This window comes from Pristis pectinata, chromosome 11 (genome assembly GCF_009764475.1).
Source record: "Pristis pectinata isolate sPriPec2 chromosome 11, sPriPec2.1.pri, whole genome shotgun sequence".
In the NCBI taxonomy this organism is placed as follows: Eukaryota; Metazoa; Chordata; class Chondrichthyes; order Rhinopristiformes; family Pristidae; genus Pristis; species Pristis pectinata.
The window spans coordinates 52097260-52116144 of record NC_067415.1 but is presented as its reverse complement, the minus strand read 5'-3'; the positions used below and the strand labels follow the sequence as shown (position 1 = coordinate 52116144).

Genomic DNA, 18885 nt, shown 5'->3' with positions numbered 1-18885 from the left:
AGCAGTAGGCCTGTTGAGCCATTTGGTTTCCCAAGCCTGCCCACCATCCAATAAGATCATGGCTGACCTGATCCCAGCCTCTACTCTCAGATTTTCAATTCCATCAAGAGAGCCATAAAATACTTCATCAGCAGATATCCTGTCAAGCTCTGCAGGATGTTTCAATAAGGTCACCTTCTGTTTTTCTAAATTTCAATCAATATAGGTCCAACCTGCTTAAACTCTACAGTAAGAAAACCCTTTCATCCCAGGAATCAACTGAGTAAACCTCTCTGAACCGCTCCAATGTAAGTATAATACAATGTAAGTAAAGATAAATAGACTGGGATAATCAGATGGCCAAAGGAAGCCTAAATGAGGTAATAGAGTAAGACCATAAGCCATAGGAGCAAAATTAGGCCATTTGGCCCATTGAGTCTGCTCTGCCATTCAATCATGGCTGATATTTTTTACCTCTTAGCACCATTCTCCTGCCTTCTCCCTGTAACCTTTGATGCCCTCACTAATCAAGAACCTAGCAACCTCAGCTTTAAATATACCGAATGACTTGGCCTACACAGCATTTGTGGCGATGAGTACTTTTAAGATAGTTTCTTAGAACATGTTGTGCGAAGAAATAAGATTAAGACCTCATGGTGAAGGCATCCCAGGTTACAGTGTGAGGGGGAGATAAATGGGTTCCAGATTAAAATTTTAAAGTTAAATGAGGTCAATTATGAGGGTTTGAAAGCAGAGCTCATTGAAGTGTACTGGCAAATTAGGTTTGGGGTAGTCAGTTGAGATGCGGTGGCAGATACAAACCCTCTCCATACAGTTTAAGCCAAGAGGCAGGGTCTGCACATGGTGGCCTGCAGTCAGGACAGGAATGTAAGGTCACCTTGTACACCAGACAGTAAAATGCCCTAATGCAGAGGACTCCAATGGTGTACCTTTGGAAAAAATCCCATTGAAATTCTCAGTGCATCGGTAGTTCTGTCTGTAAGTTTGTAAAGGAGCATGGAAACTGGCTCCATTCCAGCACAGAAATGTGTGCAGTTTGGAACCCCTCCCTCCCAGTGCAGCCTGGGTGAGAGCTCCATTGTGAAACCGACCATCCTGCAGCATCTGATGTCCTCTGACAGTTTGCTCTAACTACTGAGGCACTGAACGGTGGCAATGACAGCACTGAGCAGACATTAGCTGTCCCCCAATGATTGTGCCAGTTTCTGTGCTGCTTCCTGTCAGACCAGGCTGTTGGTGCTCACAGTGATAGGGCACAGTCCAGGAAATGGTTGACCCCTTGAGGTTGCCCTCCAAGGCCATCTGCAGCCTCCTCTATTGCAGGTCAACAGGTGCAGGGTGCCATTAACAGCAAACACATCACTCCAAAGGCTGGGATGTTCCGCAACTGTAAGATCTTTCATTGCTTCAGTGCAGCTGGTTTCTGGGCAAACCTGGGAGACGTGAACCAAGGAATGCACAACAGTAATTGGTTGATCTTTGCATGGTTTTCGTCTGAGTTGAAAATATTAATATGGTTTATTCTGGTATTTAAGTATGTGTTGTGATGATCAGCATTTGTGGGAAGGAAAGCCCTGCACTCCTGTAATGGGGAACTGGACTTGAAATCCACAGATTGGATGTTTCTTTTTCAGTGTTCACAGACAATGAAGTTAGACAAGGGCTCCCAACATCACCTCCTCTTGTCTCTTCCATTCTTGTTCCTCTTCCTCCGTCTATGGCTGCTGATGAGGGCTAAACCCGTATACTACTTTCTTTCCCCTCCCCCGGCCACTCCATCTACCCATTACTCAGACAGTCCTCACACTGTGTCCCTTATCCCTTCCATCGTTCCAATCTGCTCACCATCCCTCCCTTATCCAGTCCCATGCTCCACCTTCGTTTCCTATCGGATTCCATAATCTACAGCCCTCTGTTGCCTCTACCCATCACCTCCGTTGCTATCTGCACCCTTCCCTCCCCCACCTAACTCCATCTGCTCATCAATCCCTCCTCACCTGGATCCACCTATCATTTGCCAGCTCCTGCCTCACCCCTCCACCTCGCCTCTTTATACTGGCTATCTCCCCTCTTTCAGTCCAAATGAAGGGTGTCGACCCGAAATGTCAGCTGTTCACTTCCTTCCGTAGATGCTGTCTGACCCACTGAATTCCTCCAGCAGTTCGTCTTTGCTCCAGAATCCAGCATCTGCAGTCTTCTGTGTCTCCAAACCCATATACCTGTTGAGTTGTGGAGCAACCATGAATTTGGAGACACACCCTGATCTATACTGCAAAGCACATCTGGAGTGGCTCAGCTCTTCTTAGGGAGTCCCTCAGGGTCGAGGATAACCTGCTTCCACTTCAGTTCTGTGGGTTCTACTGTGGCTGATGAGGTCAAAGTGACCTCAAATGGCCATAAGTTGGGCAGATGGTGTTTAAAGGGGCAGGTGTGGGTGGGTTGTTTGGGATGTTGCAAATGGCCTCCATATGTAAAGGCTGGGTGGGTCCTTGGATGTTTGAGCCATGAATGGTCTTGACATTGTTGTCATGGTTATCACTGTTTACTGGTCTCCTGCACTCTTTCCACCCATCATATGTTCTTTGGGTCATGACTCTTGCTGGACCTCAGCCTTCATGTAGCTGTTAATGTTTTTTAGCCAGTCCAAGAACACCAGACATTCAAAGTCAAAGTCAAATTATTGTCATATGCACAAGTACATGTATGCACATTGCAATGAAAAACGTACTTGCAGCAGCATCACAGGCACATAGCATCATATAAGCAGTCTTCATAAGAAAAACATAAACATAAATTATACACAAATTTTACAAGAAAGAACACAATTAGAACAAAAAAAAACAAAAGTCCATTTTAGTGCAAAATGATCAAAGTAGTCATAGTGTTGCTAAACTGTAGTGATTAGGGTTGAGCCAGTTGATTCAAGAACCTCAGGCTTCAGTACCTCCTGCCTGATGGTAGCTGAGAAAAGATGGCATGGCCCAGATGGTGGGGATCTTTGATGGTGGATGTTGCCTTCTTGAGTTAGCGCCTCCTGTAGATACAACCAATGGTGGGGAGGATGAGCCCATGATGTATTGGGCAACAGCTTTTTACGTTCCTGCACATTCGAATTGCCATACCAGACCATGATGCAACCAGTCAGGATACTTTCAACAGTACATCTGCAGAAGTTTGTTAGAGTATTCGGTGAAAAGCCAAACCTCCTTAACCTTATGAGAAAGTAAAGCACTCTCCTTGTGATTGCATTTATGTGCTGGACCCAGGACAGGTCATCCGATATATTAATGCCCAGGAATTTAAAGCTGCTGACTCTCTCCACTGCCGATCCCCCAATGTAAAATGGCGCATGTTTGCCCTCCTTCCCCTTCCTGAAGTCAACAATCAGCTCTTTAGTTTTGCTAACACTGAGTAAGAGGTTGTTGTTGCAGCACCACTCAACCAGAACCAGACATTCACAATTAATTAGATACTGAATCTTCTTGGTGTTTTCAAGTAGAGAAACCTAGACTCTCTCCACAGATGCTAGTTATTGGGGACTTCAGTGCAGGACACCTATGGAAACTCTGGGGCTGCTGCTGCTTGGGTACTGTCAGGTTGTCTGTGATAGGGCATTCATTTGAGGAGCCTTTGAATCCTTTGACATTGATTTTCCTGTGGCAGTGTTTCTGTTGCCACCCCTGTTTAGGGCCTGAGTTGTTGTAGACAACAGAACAGATTAGGTGCTGATCACTTCGGCAGTTGTGGACATCCTTACGATCTGTTACAATGATAGATTTTAATAGATGGCATTGCCTGCATCAAGGACATTCTAGAGGGCTTGTACTTGTTTCTCTGATGAAAAAGGGGATAGGTTATGACGATGCTGTGTTCCAAGCATTCCACCAGGAGGAGGACTCCACTGCCGTTTCATTTCTCTGGCATTAACCAGGACTGGGGATGTTGGCCTGGGAGAGAACGCTGGCATCAGTGGCTTATCCTTCCAGGGAAGTGGGAGACAGCAATTGTGGTATTGTTCCAGTGTCCTGAGGTGCCTGCTGCAGGTAGTCCAGGTCTCAGAAAGGCAGGTAGGAGGGCAGAGATCAATGCTGCCCGGTAAACCATCGTTTTTTTGTCAAGTCTGAAGTCTTGATCTTCAAATACCCTTTCTCCTCCATCGACCAAATGATGTGCAGACCCATTGAAGGCAGTGCTGTATTTCATCACCAATGTCCTCCTTTGCTAAAGGATGGCTCCTGACATTTGGAAAGTGGTCCACATTTTCCAAGGTCTCATCCTGAACCCTTAACATTGGTGAGCAGTGTGGTGCAGTGGGGGCAGGTTGGTAGAGGACCTGGTCCTTGAGTGAAGGCCCATCCTCTTGGATGCTTCAGTGAAACCATCAATGATGTTTTTGGGCTCAGCCTCCGAGCACATGCAGACACAAGCGTTATCTGCATACTGCGGCTAGACCACTAAGGTGTGGGTAACCTGGGTACTCCAGTGTAGTCACCATTGGTTGAATAGTTTCCCTCTAGTTCTGAAAATTAATTCCACTTCCACAGGGAGGTTTGTTGGAGGTGAGATGCAACACCATGGTGAAAAAGAGTGAGAGATGTGTTGGGGCAATAACAGCCTTGCCTGGCACCAGTCTTCCTTGTGTGCTGCTGCCATGTGGGAGCATTACACTCACTGTTGTCCTTAGCAATATGTGGACAGCTCCAATCACACTTTAAAAGTGCACTTCAGTGTTGCTCAACAAATCGAACAATGGGCACCATAGAGCTGAATTTCAGTCCACATCTCTGCTTCAAATATCATCTATATATGAAATTTCTAAAAGTTTCTATGTAAAGTCATCCCTCATAGGTAAAACTTTCCATTTTATAACTGAAAAGATTGCAGAATTGTAATACTTTTATTTGATATTGTACATGGTACTCAAATCACATTTTTCCCATTCCCCAGTAATATTTGATTATAATGCTCTTTTTACCAGAAATGTATTTTGTAGCAATCATATAAATGTGTTCAAACTTAATGCTTTGAAGTTGATGAATAGTATTATAAAAATAAAACTTTTCTTCTTTCTCTCTTTAATTGCCTGTAAGGTGGAACGTTCACTGTGGATGCTCTGCTTATCTGTCAGTGTGGTAGAAAGGAAGTGTTCAAATCATTTCTGTGGGTTCAAGAGCAGCATCGGTGCTCTGACCTTTAACAGAGCTGTGCTGGCTGTATCAGCTCCAGATTTTTTTTCCTAGCTTAACCTTTTCCCATTTTAGTCGGCCATTGCACTATCTAACGGTGCACAGGCTTGGAATCAATGAGATCCATTGGCACAACTTTTCAGGATGTGCAGATTGTTATAGCCCCCATCCAGGCCCCCTTCCCACCCATCCCTAACTCCAGCCATGAGTAAAATTGACTCCTGCATCTAATGTATATTTTAACAAACTTCAACTATTCTGATAACCACATCAAAGGTATTCATTTTAGTCAGTTGTCTTAAGTGAACTTCAATTAACTCACTGCGTCCTGTGTTCCTGTTGCTATTTTCTCAAGTATTGAATGCAAAGGTTAATCCATCTTTCAAACTTTACAACCTCATCTGAGGCTGAAGACCACTTTCAAAGCAGTTTTTACTCAATCACACACAACAGTTTCCTTTTGGGATGGTCATGGTTTTGAAACTATTGTTCCAAAATCTGCAAAAAGGTAGAAATAAATGATAAAATAGGAACAATGTGTATAGAAAATAAAATTTAATAGAAATCCATGCAAAAAAGGTTTGATTTAAATTATGTATAAGAATATGAAAGGCTATATTTTGATAATATAGCAGAAATAGTGTCTTATAATATTGCAGCATTTATTGCAAGTGGTTTGGTGATGCATAACAATTATGAAAGAAATTTATCTGACACAGTTTATTGTTTATTGTACTTCCTCTTAATTAGATTTATGTAAGTGTTAAAGTTGTACTTCATCAGTAATTAAACTTCCATTTTGTTTAGTTTATACAAATTATATAAATCTGATCAAAAAATTGACTACATTTCTAATTAAACCCTGTTTCTATTTAAACACAGGAGATATCACTATAAGTTCAAAATTAACACAGCCAGTGTGATGAACAAGGCAAGCAATTGGTAACTAGGAAAATCTTCCAATATATTCCAGAGAATTTAGTGTTATAATATAAACTGCTGTACAAGATAAAGGTAACATCTGAAATAGAATTGAACAAAATGCTAAATTTGTAAATTTTATATGTTTTGAATAATACAGCTTCTAATTTAATGGATTTAATAAAAACCAGTCATTCCATTGTGAATGATTCTGTGAAGTTTTGAATGAAAAAAGTACTTAGTTTTACTAAGGTTTGCTATTGCACTTTCTCACCGCTTTAATTATTATCATTTCAGAATTTGTATCATCTGCCAGAACTATTGTATCAAAAGTTAACTTGAATTTTTCCAAAAAATCATAGTCTGATTTAAATCTAAGTTTGTTTGCCCACAATATTACAGTGTCTGGTTGGCAGAAGTAATCAAATGTAGCCAGTAAGTCATCCAGATAGTCATGATGATAAACAACATCAGCTGCAAGGATGTAATCATAATGAAAATCAGAGTGAGGGAAATTTTTGTCCATATCTATGTTCCAAGCCAACTCCTTAACCTGAGGTTGATGCCTGCTTCTGTTTCGTGTATTTCTCATAAGATTACTTTGTAAATTACCCAATGTGCAGGAGAGATCGGTAGCTGTTACATAGGCACCTGAGAGGAAAGGAAAATCAGACGTATTGGTTCGGACTTAATTACCTGTATCAATTTCCATATCATTGATCAACAAGTGTCATTTAAATATCTCACTATATTAATAAGCTAACTATAATGACATAATTAAACAAAGAATCATGTACATTAATAATCACACATGTAAAATTTGCTAGTGATTTCTTTAAATAAAAATTTTTGATTATACTGGTCCACTGCTTCACAATGTAATGTGTTTGGGAGAAACAAAAGCATTTAAAATCCAGCTTTGGGTTGTTGGGGTCAGGTAGGATGTAAAAGTTAAAAAATCTGAAACGCAACATCAGCTCATATCCAAGCCACCCACTTGTGAGCAGAAGAGTGCTGAAAAAAGGTGCAGGAAGCAAGCTGCTCCCAGGGTCAGCCTGGGAAGTTATGTGTTCTGATGAGGATGGCATCCTCTGACGTAACCTGGTTTGCAAATTTTATTCTGGCAAAACTGGTTTCGCAGGCCTCAGCAGCTAAAGGGAACTGAGGATAGCTTCAAGAAGGAGGACAGCTTGTGGGCTAGCAGAAGAGCAGTGCTCCCCAAGCTTCTGCACTTGTTGAAGCTTGGCGTAGGTCAGCCATTTTCGCGTTGAATGGTGGGACAGGCTTGAGGTGCCGAGTGGCCTACTCCTATTTTCTTGTGTTCTTGTATTCTCCATTGGTCAGCCTGCACCATCCCACACATACACCTAGGATCAGGGACTGAACCCTTCAGGAAACTCCACACACAACCCTAGCCTACTCCACCACCGTCTGTGACCATTCCCCTTTCTTCAGATCAGGGATTGGATCCTGAGGATCAAACCCTCCTTCTTCAGAGTCCTCTCCACCCCGATAGAAGCCAAGCCTGTCAGTCAGACTGACTTGCAAAGCAGGAATCTGTCGAGTAAAAAAGACGCACAACAGAGCTAAAACTCCATAACATGTGGGTAGAGCTGGACTTCTGGGATTCCTATTGGAAAACTGCCCACAACTACCACCAATGTAAGTCAACCCTACTTCACTTCGCTCCATCCATCGCAACAGCCAGGACCTCCCGGTGGCCACCCACTTCAATTCCACATCCCACTCCCATACTGACATGTCTATCCAAGGCCTCCTCTACTGCCACGTTGAGGTCAGACACAGGTTGGAGGAACAACACCTCATATTCAGCCTTGGGAGTCTCCAATCTGATGGCCTTAACATCGATTTCTCTAACTTCTGGTAACCCCACCCTTTCTTTTTCTTTACCCCCCATTCCTTTGTCTTCCCTTATTCCTGTGGCTCCCTTCCCCCACCTTGATGACCTGCCCATCTCCTCTCCTTCCCTCCTCCATCCTTTATTCCATGGTCCACTGCCCTCTCCTACCGGATTCCTTCTTCTTCAGCCCTTTGCCTCTTCTACCCATCACCTCTCAGCTTATTACATCTTCTACCCATCCCCCACCCACCTCCCTTCCCCTGGACTCACCTATCACCTGCCTGCGTGTGCTCCTCCCCCTCCTCCCACCTTCTTATTCTGGCTTCTGCCCTCTTCCTTTCCAGTCCTGATGAAGGGTCTCAGCCTGAAACATCGACTGTTTATTTCTCTCCATAGATGCTGCCTGACCTGCTGAGTCCCTCCAGTACTTTTTGTGTATTGCTCCAAATTCCAGCATCTGCCAAGTTTCTTGTGTCAACCCTACCTGTATATCTTTATGGGTATTATCAGTGTAAATTATAGTACAAATGAAGTATACACACTCAGATAAGGAAAATCATATCTTTACAGCATTGGCCCCATCCCACTGACAACAAATTATAGTTATTAAGTGCCTTTAATGTAGTAAAACATCCTAAAGCTCTGTGTAAAGGCATCATTGTATCAAAGTTGAGACCACACTACATAAAGAGAGGAATTGGACAGACTTGGTTGAAGAATTGGGGATTTAAGGAACATCATGAGAAGAGGGAGGTTTTTGGAAGGAATCCTAGTGTTTAGGGTCTCAGGAGTTAAAAGGATGGCTGCCGATGGTGGAGCATTTAAAATGAGGGACACATCAGAAGCTGACAAGGCACTGCCGGGCTGGGAATTGATATATGACCGTGAGTCTGGGTGACAGCAAGCACTAAGGTATGAGTTATGATATAAGAAGCAGAGTTCAGGATGGGCTCAAGTTTCTGGAGGTAGAAGCTGAGTGATCTGTCAGATGAACATTGAGATAGTCAGTTCCAGAAGTAACAAAGGTATGGATGGGATTGTTAACAGTGGTTATAAGTGGGTAACTAATACCTGGGGCAACTGTCTCCTCGGCAGACAGTTGTGGGACCAAACTACAGGTTGAAACTTTCTACTCTGGCACCGTTGGGACCTGACAGTGCCGGACCACAGAAATTATCCCCAGTCATCGTCCTCTGAGCAGGAGAACTGTTCTTTTAAGGACAGTTGCTTTAGATACGCCCCGGGTTACATAAGGATTCCAAGAGCTGTGCATAACCTGAAGTTTCCCTAAGTCGGAAACGCTGTTGGCTGAGATTGCAAAAGTTGCACTGGTATGTTGTTAATTGGCTACAGACTAGTACAGATCTTCATTAATTTTAGATCTTAATTAGAATTAGTTAATTAGTATAGATCTGTACTGCAGATTCAAAACATGCCACACCACAGAATGCCAGACTAGAGAGTTTCAACCTGTACTGACTTACTTCTGCAACACCACATACTTTCTGATAACTTGATAGCTTGATTTCAAGTATACATTTCTTGGCACTATTTGCAGGGTGGATAATAGAAATGTAATCATCAAACCAAAGTACCTGATCTTAGAAAACTCGGTGCTGTATTCATCCATTACATGGTTTAATGAGTGATGGAAGAGCAGGAGTGATTTCTCTCCCCTTCATAGTCAGTCATAATTTAGCAGAGTGTTTGCGTAATGCCACCTCTGGAAGATCTCCAGAAATCAGGCTTTTCCACCCCTGCAGGACCTCAAAGGACTTTTGTTGCATCCCTCTCTATTCTTCCTCACCTACATACTGCCCTCCATGGCAACACGTTAGATGGTCATCTCCATCTCTCCATATGCTCTCTCTGTCCTGCCACTGCATCTTTGCTATCAGACAACTATGGGTCATGTACATGGACCATTAAATGTCATGGGCACATGTAAATAAATATTCAACAAACTTAATAGAATGCTGAGTGCCATATTAAGGGATCTGAAGTACAAAAGGGTGGAAGTTATATTATGGATTTGCAAAGCCCTGATTAGACCACATTTGGAATATTTTAAAAAATGCTGGGCTTCACATCTTAGGAATGGGGGGAGTCCAGCATAGATTTGCCGCAATATACCCTGTCTCCAAAGGTTACATTGTGAGTTGCACATCTAGAGCTCTCGTCCCTGAATTTAGGTAAAGGAGTGTTTTGAACAATTCTTTAAAGATGTTCTGGGGAATTGATAGGGTACGTGGAGAAAATCCCGTTCCACTGGTGGGACATGTGGGACTAGTTAGCAGAGTCTGGGCCTTTCAGGAGTAATAGAAGTTAGGAAAAACTTCCATCAACAGAGGAGGATGGAAATGTGGAATTGTCTTCTGCTAACTGGGGCAATTGTTAATTGTTAATTCAAGATTGATGGACTTCCATTAAGGAAGATGTTGTTATATGAGGAAAGTTGGTTTCAGATCAGTCATGATTTTGTTGACTAGACGAACAGGTGCCAGGACTAAATGACCCACCCCTTGCTCCTATATTGTTCAGCAGCTAGTCCTGGTTGAGCTATGATGTTTTATAGCTAACAATGGAAAGTTGAAAACCATCTCCTTCAGTCCCCACACCAATAACTCCATCCTTCTCCCTGACAGATCCACACCAGATACATGCACAAAGTCCTAGGTTGAGTTTCTAACCCCAAGTCCTCTCAATGTGGAAGATTGTTTACTCCAGCAGAGCACCGGTAACTACCACACTTCCACTCATGTGTCAGTAAAACCCAAACCAGAGCTTTCTTCATGACCCAAAGATTCCCAAGGTCTCCGCTCTGTAACCATCAGCTCATTCAAAGCTTAGCTGTCTGCATCTTGTCCTGTCCCCACCATTTCTTCTGACCTCAACTTTAAATGCCTCAAGTTTGCATTTACCTCTGCAGAGTTCTCCAGACTTCCAGTTCCTCCCTCAGACTCACTATTCCTCAGGCATGGATTCTCCTTCTCCCTCCATAGCATCAAGCATAAGCTACATTAGCTCCCTGCAGTTGATTCCTTCCTTAGATCTAATGTCTTTCCATCCTCCAGCTTCTCCTCCTTCATTCTCCTCAAGGCTCTGGCCAAGCCTTTGCTTCCTCCTGTTCCTTTGATTGGTGTCCATTTTACCTTCATGCAGCCAGGAAGCATTTCTACATTAAAGACACTGCATGAATGGAAGTTGTAATCAAGAGATGACAAAAGGAAAAAGTTTCTAAGATAAATGTTCAGGTTTTATTATACTAACCTAGTAAGCAAGCCACAATAGACAATAGTCCTGTCCCAGCTCCTAATTCTAATACATTTCTGTCATTAAGATTGAATTCCTTCCAGTTGTTTTCTAGAAAATGGCACAGCTCCACTGCCTGTGGGAAGAAACAATTAAAATGTTGGTCAATAGTTGTTTTTGTAAGATATCCTACTGCATTGCTCACAGCAATTTGAATGGAATTACTCCCAAGACAATGATTAGAATTACATTGTGATAATTGACCTAATAAAGTTGAATGGGAAATGTTACTGGAAGACCACAACCAAAAATCTGAGCCTTGGACATGGTCAATGATTGGACATAGTCTTTGAGAACTATTGATGCCAGCAGTTTCTGAGCAAGGTTTACCAGAGCTTGATGAAACACACCTAAGCAGTTGAATCAGCATGAATTTGAGCAACTTACACTCCATGTATTGCTTTTCAGGAACTGAATATCAATTTCCATGGTTGAATCTATGTTAGATACCTCTCAGAAAGTTTTCATATTTTGATATCTTGTGAAGAGTAACTAAATTTGTACATTATAGCACTGCTTCATTACGATTGGTATTTATTTACTTGTTTCACATCAGACCTGTCTACTGAAGATATAGTGAACATGGTGGCCTGTGGTAGGCTCAATAAGCAGGTGTACAGTGGTATTCTCTATTCAAACCTGGGCTTCGTTAACTTTCATCCAGGTACTGGGCATTTGAAAAACGACTAAGGTGTGATCAAGGGAACATCTGGTGCCACTGATCTAGTACAGCTCCCAAAGTATAGGGTAAATGTAAATATGTAGCTTGGTTCCAATTAACATAATTACTAAAGTGATGTGTTGTTCTTCATACTACCAGGTATTATACCATCCTAGGCATGTTATAAACAATGGCTTATAAATATAATAAGGAACTTGACAACTTTTACTAGTGCTTATTAAGAAAAATCCAAGAGCACTGAGTGAACCAATCATTTTGATGCAAGATATGATTATCTTTTCACAGGGTGAATCTCATCAATCTTAGGACCCACATTTTGTAATTAAAATAAACTATTAAAAAAGATTTTGATTGTGCCTTTATGTTGTTCTAACTGCCATGTGTTTGCATTATTATTTAAATATTGAGTGGTGATTACACCTGATTGAATTCTGACTGTTAGTAGTATAATGAAACAGCAATAACACAGATTAATTAATGCTAAAAATTCCTGGCACTGAAATTGGTCAGCATACGCACAGACTTGGGAAACAGTTGCTGCATGACAAACCAGTAAGTATTTTGCTTGAGGGTCCTCGGTTGGATCAGTTCACAGTGCACAAGGCCTTGAATTAGCCTCACACTGGGAGGGACTTCACTTCTGTTTCATGCAAGCAGAGACTACAAAGGATATCAGGGGTCTGGTCGTCGTGCTGGGCAAGAGAGTGCCAGGGAAGGTCAGGGCGAGAGTTGGCAGGGTGCTCAGGACTGGTGATCACTGGGGCAGGATGCTCGTTGAGCCAGGGTAATCAGCACTGGGAGAATGGGTATCATCTAACGACAGGCGATATGTAGCATCTGGGGATGAGACAGTGAAATCAGTGGGTGCAGTCAGCATTGAGGAATGGGATCATCAGGCTGGATGGGCAATCAGCAGTCTGAGGTTGGAGCAGCAAGATTTAAGGGATGTGATCAACAGGATGGGATGTTGGGTGAAGTGAGGATTTTCAGGGAATTAGAGGATGTGAAGTGTTTTGGGCGAGGCTCTAGCTCATGGGTGGGCAGGAGTGGGGTTTGCTGCCATGAATGAGTGCAGGTAACAAGGCAGAAGAAGGTAAGTCCGTTATTTAAAAGGAACCTGAGCCTGGGAGCTGCTCAGACTGGCACCTTTAAGCCACACAGGAGCAGGCATTATTGGATGGAATGAACCATACCTCCACTTATGAAAGTTACAAAAGTAACATTCCAATATCACAAGTTGTCAGACACCTGTGCCCATATAGGAAACATAATTCATGAGATATACAGGAAACATCTCAACCCACAGGGTTGGAGCCCAATTTGCACAATTTCAAACCAATTTTCAATTCAATAGATATTGAATCATATGGCGTACAAAAATAGTGCCAAGTGATCCAGGTTCTAGACACCAGTGTTTCCACACTCCTAATTCAGCTCTTTATAGACAAACTTCATTATCAGGCAGTGAGAAGATAAATTTAAATCTCTGCAGAATTGGGCGAAACAAAACAATCTTATTATTGCTTATAATTATTTATTATTGTTCATTTTTAAAATGTCTAAATAGGGCAGGTCCTTCTTTGAGAGAATATTAACAATACTTGCAGATGTATACTCAAAAATTTTCAATTCATTAAGTGGATGAATTACATTTGTAGTTTTAGAACATGTAGACTAGGTTCTTATTGTCTGGTGTTGAGAAGAATGAGTGGAGGTCTCTTTGAAATTTACAAAATTCTTGCTGGACTTAACAGGGAGCGTATAGAAGGGACGTTTCCCCTGGCTGGGGAATGTAGAAGCAGGAGGTCACAATCTCAGAATAAGAGGGTAGGTCATTTAAGATTGAGAAGTTTCTCCACTGAGTGAGTTCATTGAGGGCTGAGTTCATTGAAACAGAGATTTCTGGATACCAAGGGATACAAGGGGCATGGTGAAAGTCCAGGAAAATGGCATTGAGAGAAGGTCAGCAATGATGAATGGTGGAGCAGGTTCGACGGGACAGATGCCCACTTCTGGCTCCTATTTCTCATGCTACATGTACTTATATTTTGGGAAACCTGAAAGCAGCTGTGAAGCAGGTGGGGTGGTGTTACTGTAATTCCTTTCCACACTATCATCCTCATTTATTTGGTAATGGCTGAGATTTTGCTAGCCGGTACCAACAGTTCCACCTGGAACTGTCAACATCTCTCAGGGTAAGTACCACTATGATTCAGGACTCATGAGCAAACACAGAAGTGTCACATTTACTGACTAAGTCCTATTTCCCAGCTGCACTCTGGCACTGAATTGTCATGAAATCCAGAAATGGAGCAGGATCTTGCTGAGATTCCACAGCATTTCGACTGAGGAATCTGCCTGTAGATCTAGGTTAGACCTGGATGTGCCAGCACACTCACTCAATGTGTACAGTAGAGAGATTGAGGTGAGTTTCTTTTTAAATTATTTGTTATCATTTTAATATTTCTCATTACTTTAAATGTTGATTTTATTTATTTAATTTTTAGTAATATTTAATAACTTTTAACTGCAATTTTTTATTTCATTTTTAATAGCTATTACATATTTAAGTAACATTTATAGTTTTTGACAGCTGACAAAGCTGGAGCAGATCTTTGCCATCTGTCAAAGACTTCCAAAGTGTGTTATGGGCAAGACATGTTCAGGCCCACCCATTGCATTGTTTGTGGCCCCGGTCACAGCTCAGCACTTCACTCCCATCTGAGCAAACATGAACAATTTTGAGTTTTAGCTGAGGTAAATAAGGTTGGAGGAGTGGAGTCCCTAGAAAATGTGGACATAATGGGAAAGATGGGATTGTTCTGGAGAGGGTGCAGAGCAAATCACCAGTATGTTTCCTGGGTTGGAGCATTCAGTTAGGAGGAGAGACTGGATAGGCTGGATCTGCTTTCCCTGAATTGGAGGAAGCTGAGGGGATGACCTGATAGAGGTATGCAAAATTATGAGGGGTTATATGGGGTAGACGATAAAAATCTTTTTCACATGATGCAGGTGTCTATGACAAGAGAGCACAGGTTTAAGGTGAGAAATAGGAAGAGAGTTAATTTTTTTCATACAGAGAGTGTTTGGAGACTGGAATGTGCTGTCTGAAGAGGTGGTGGGGGCAGATACCCTCACAATATTTAAGAAGCATCCAAAAAATATCTGGATCTCCAAGGTATAGAAGGCTGTGGACCTAATGTGGGCAAATGGGATTAATGTAAGTAGGTACAACAGGTGGCATGGACATAGTGGGCCGAAGGGCCTGTTTCTTTGCTGTATGACTCAATGACTCTATCTAATTTCAGGCCATTATAATGTGAATCATTTCCATTCCCTCTTCATACCTTCTGTCATTCTTGTAGTTTTACAATTCCATGAACCATGAAAATGTGATGAGGTTTACTTGCTCTGTCTTTGGTCTGGTTCATACTTCGCAGCCCTGAGGTGAATCATGGTGACCAGGCAGCCTCACTCCTGTGTCCAGAACCACCCGTGGGTCTAAGCACCGAGATCTGGCTCAGCCAACCCTTCTATCGGATGTGGTTAGTAATACAGCTCATATGAGAATCCCCAAGATGATCCTCTTACCCCTGAATGACAAATGCAGCCCTTGAGCTCTGGCATCCCATGCAAAATTAACCCAGTAATTAAGGGAATAAAAGCAAATTTGTAGATAAATTTACACTAACTCTTGCAAAGCATAGAACATAAGTTTATTAATGTTTTTCAATGTCTCCCAATATCTTTTCATCACAAACTTAAGGTTCCAAATTACTATATTTTGTACCACGCACCGCAGGCCAGATCACAGCTCCAAAGTGATCGATTGATTCGTGGATGTTGATGTCATAACCTGCAAACAGATAGGACTCCTTTGGAATATAACTGTAAGTAGAGGGAACCCAAACCCTGTGGGCTGTGTCGAAAGTTACCTTGACATCCGTAGGAGCTTCAAGAGGAAAGGAAACAGAAATTCAATGCTAATTTTAATGAAAATATTTGGCGCACTTGCAACAATCATTCACATACAAATTAACAGTACAATGCTCTTATGGTTGCTTTTTCACTCTTTTGAACTGTACATTCACTCATGGATTTTCATTCATAATTAAAAACAAATATTATCACTTTCTCAGATGTAGTGTGACAAAGTCTGATATGAACATATCCTTAGGGGACTGGCTAGAATGTTACCTTATCTTTGAAAAAGACTGTAACTGAAAAGGGACTTACCTGAATACTCTTCAACAATACATAAATTTGCCTCTCTCTGTTGCTCCAACCCCACCCCTGAAGCCTTATCAGCCCTAAATTCTCTTTTCCCTCCACTTTGGTATTTTATGCACACACCCACTATCCCACAGTTTGTGGTCTTACCTTGATCCAATTAAGCCACCTGCTCTGGACCTTCATTCCCAATCTCCTTCCTCTCCCTCTCCATCTCCCTCTCCCTCTCTCTCTTAAGACTCTCTTTTGATTTCATTTCTGTGATTCACTTAAGGCTGTTTTTTCATTGTAAAGGTGAAACACAGAGAAAAGTGATTTTTCAAAATATATTTTAATCAGAGTAAAAATATGAGTAGGTTTGGAGCATTATTGACAAGAATGAAAAGTCCAGTCTGCTACTTGTTCTGATTAATATAGGTTATTTGTAGAGTGTAGAACCAAGAGAAAAAAGCACTAATCTACTGGGATTTTCTTTTCTTCAAGACTGGAGAGTTTGCAGGTTTATCATTAAATGAACCAATTGAGAAAACTAGAAAAAAAGTTGACCATAAATGTAAAGCTCCATATACAGACTGTCCCCGGGTTAAGAACACCCAGCCTAGGGATGTATGTACATATGAATGAGCTCTCCCAAACTATTAGTAAATTCAAAAGTCCAACATACATACATTTGTTTGTTCTTAAGGGGGAAAGATCTAATTTCCTCTCTCTCCACTTTTGGTAATTGTCCTATCTTATCAAATATACAACCATACCTTGATTTTCAGTTTCAGATTCTACATCTGACTCTTCTTCTTCATGTTCAACTTCAAACTCGTCCTCAATCTCATCAGAAATATTTGCTGTAGAGGCAGTCTCCATTGCCAATAGATTACTGCACAAGTCACAAATCAAATCATTGCAGAATAACAATAATCTTCAGTGGTCAGTTGTGAGAAGTATTATGAGAGGAAGGCAGAGTTGCAGAAAAGACACTGTTGGCCTAAGCAATGGGGAATCCATACTCAATGACAGCTCAGCCATAAGATTATACAGCATTCTGCTAGGCTACAGAAAAGTTCTCTGTACTTCAAACAATTTGACCAGCTTGAATTTGGGCTCTAGGAAATGCAGGGTTATTGTGGCAAAGGGGAACACTGAGGAACATTTCTGTGTGTTAGGAAAGGCCTTCCAATTGCTTGAAGTTTGAGATAGGCAATGGAACTCAATATTAAGTAGACAAATGGAAAGAATACCAACTAAGTAGCATTGTTTTAGTCTCATCTTCATTTCATTCCATGTCCTGGTTTTTGTGTTTTTCAATCACACTGGGTGTTTGTTTATGTGTTATATTACTACTGGTCTGTTCCAAGTCCACACTAACATTGTGTGAGATTCTGCCAGACTACTGCGATGTTCTACACATTTAAAATAAATTGGATATCTATCTGGGCTTCATAACACATTGCTTGGGTACTAGGGGTGCTGAATCAGCTCCAAAGTGCTGCCTGATGTATGCAAATGCAGTTTTAAATAAATTGCACAAGCACCATAAAGATCAGGGTCTTCATGCATAAACAGTTAACACCTACTGTATGCATGTGGAATAAACAGTCCTGAGTGTCTCATGTCCTGACACCCCAAAGCCTTTCACCCATCTATCCACCTGCTACAAGACACAATTCAGGAGGATGATGGAATTCTCTCCAATTGCTTGGATGAGTGCAGTTCCAACAAATCTCAAGAAGGTTGACACTATCCATGATTGTGTATTAAACCATCATCACTATCCTCAAAACAGCCAACTTGACTGGCACCCAATCAACCACCCAAAACAATTTGAATGCACAGGAATGTAAGAAGCTGAAGAAAGTAGTGGACTCAGCCCAATACATCACGGTCACATCCCTCCCCACCATCGGTAATATCTACAGGAGGCGCTGCCTCAAGAAGGCAACATCCATCAGCAAAGATCCCCACCATCCAGGCCATGCCATCTTCTCGCTGCTACTATCAGGCAGGAGATACAGAAGCCAATCTGCACAACCCTAATCACTACAGTTTGACAACACTATGACCACTTTAATCACTTTGCACTAAAATAAACTTTGTTTTTTTTGTTCTAATTGTGTTCTTTGTAAAAATTGTGTATAATTTATGTTTAATTTATTTCACTTGTGTTTTAATTATGTTTTGTTTATGTTTAATTATATTTTATGAGGTAATGTTGCAGCTCTATAGAACTCTGGTTATATCACACTTGGAGTATTGTGTTCAGTTCTGGTCGCCTCATTATAGGAAGCATGTGGAAGCTTTAGAGAGGGTGCACAGGAGATCTATCAGCATGCTACCTGGATTGGTGAGCATGTCTTATGAAGATAGGTTGAGTGAATTAGGGCTTTTCTCTTTGGAGCAAAGGAGGATGAGAGGTGACTTGTTAGAGGTCTACAAGATGATGAGGCATAGATCAAGTGGACAGTCAGAGACATTTTCCCAGGGTGACAATGGTTAACACGAGGGGGCATAATTTTAAGGTGATTGGGGGATGTCAGGGGTAAGTTCTTTTACACGGAGAATGGTGGGTGCATGGAACGCAGTGCTAGCAGAGGTTGTGGGGGCAGATACATTAGGGACATTTAAGAGATGCTTATATAGCCACATGGATGATAGACAAATGGGAGGGAAGGGTTAGATAGATATTAGAGTAGGATAAA

General features: G+C 41.7%; 1 protein-coding gene across 1 annotated transcript; it reads right to left on the bottom strand.

The window, feature by feature from the left end:
• Nucleotides 1–6354: 6354 nt before the first annotated feature.
• Nucleotides 6355–17053, bottom strand: LOC127576181 (protein-lysine methyltransferase METTL21C-like). Its single transcript, XM_052026573.1, has 4 exons — nucleotides 16948–17053; nucleotides 15760–15914; nucleotides 11239–11356; nucleotides 6355–6758 (listed from the first exon to the last, which is right to left on the bottom strand). Exons 1-4 carry the CDS (start codon nucleotides 17051–17053, stop codon nucleotides 6355–6357), a joined length of 783 nt encoding a protein of 260 aa, XP_051882533.1.
• Between the last annotated feature and the right edge of the window lie 1832 nt (nucleotides 17054–18885).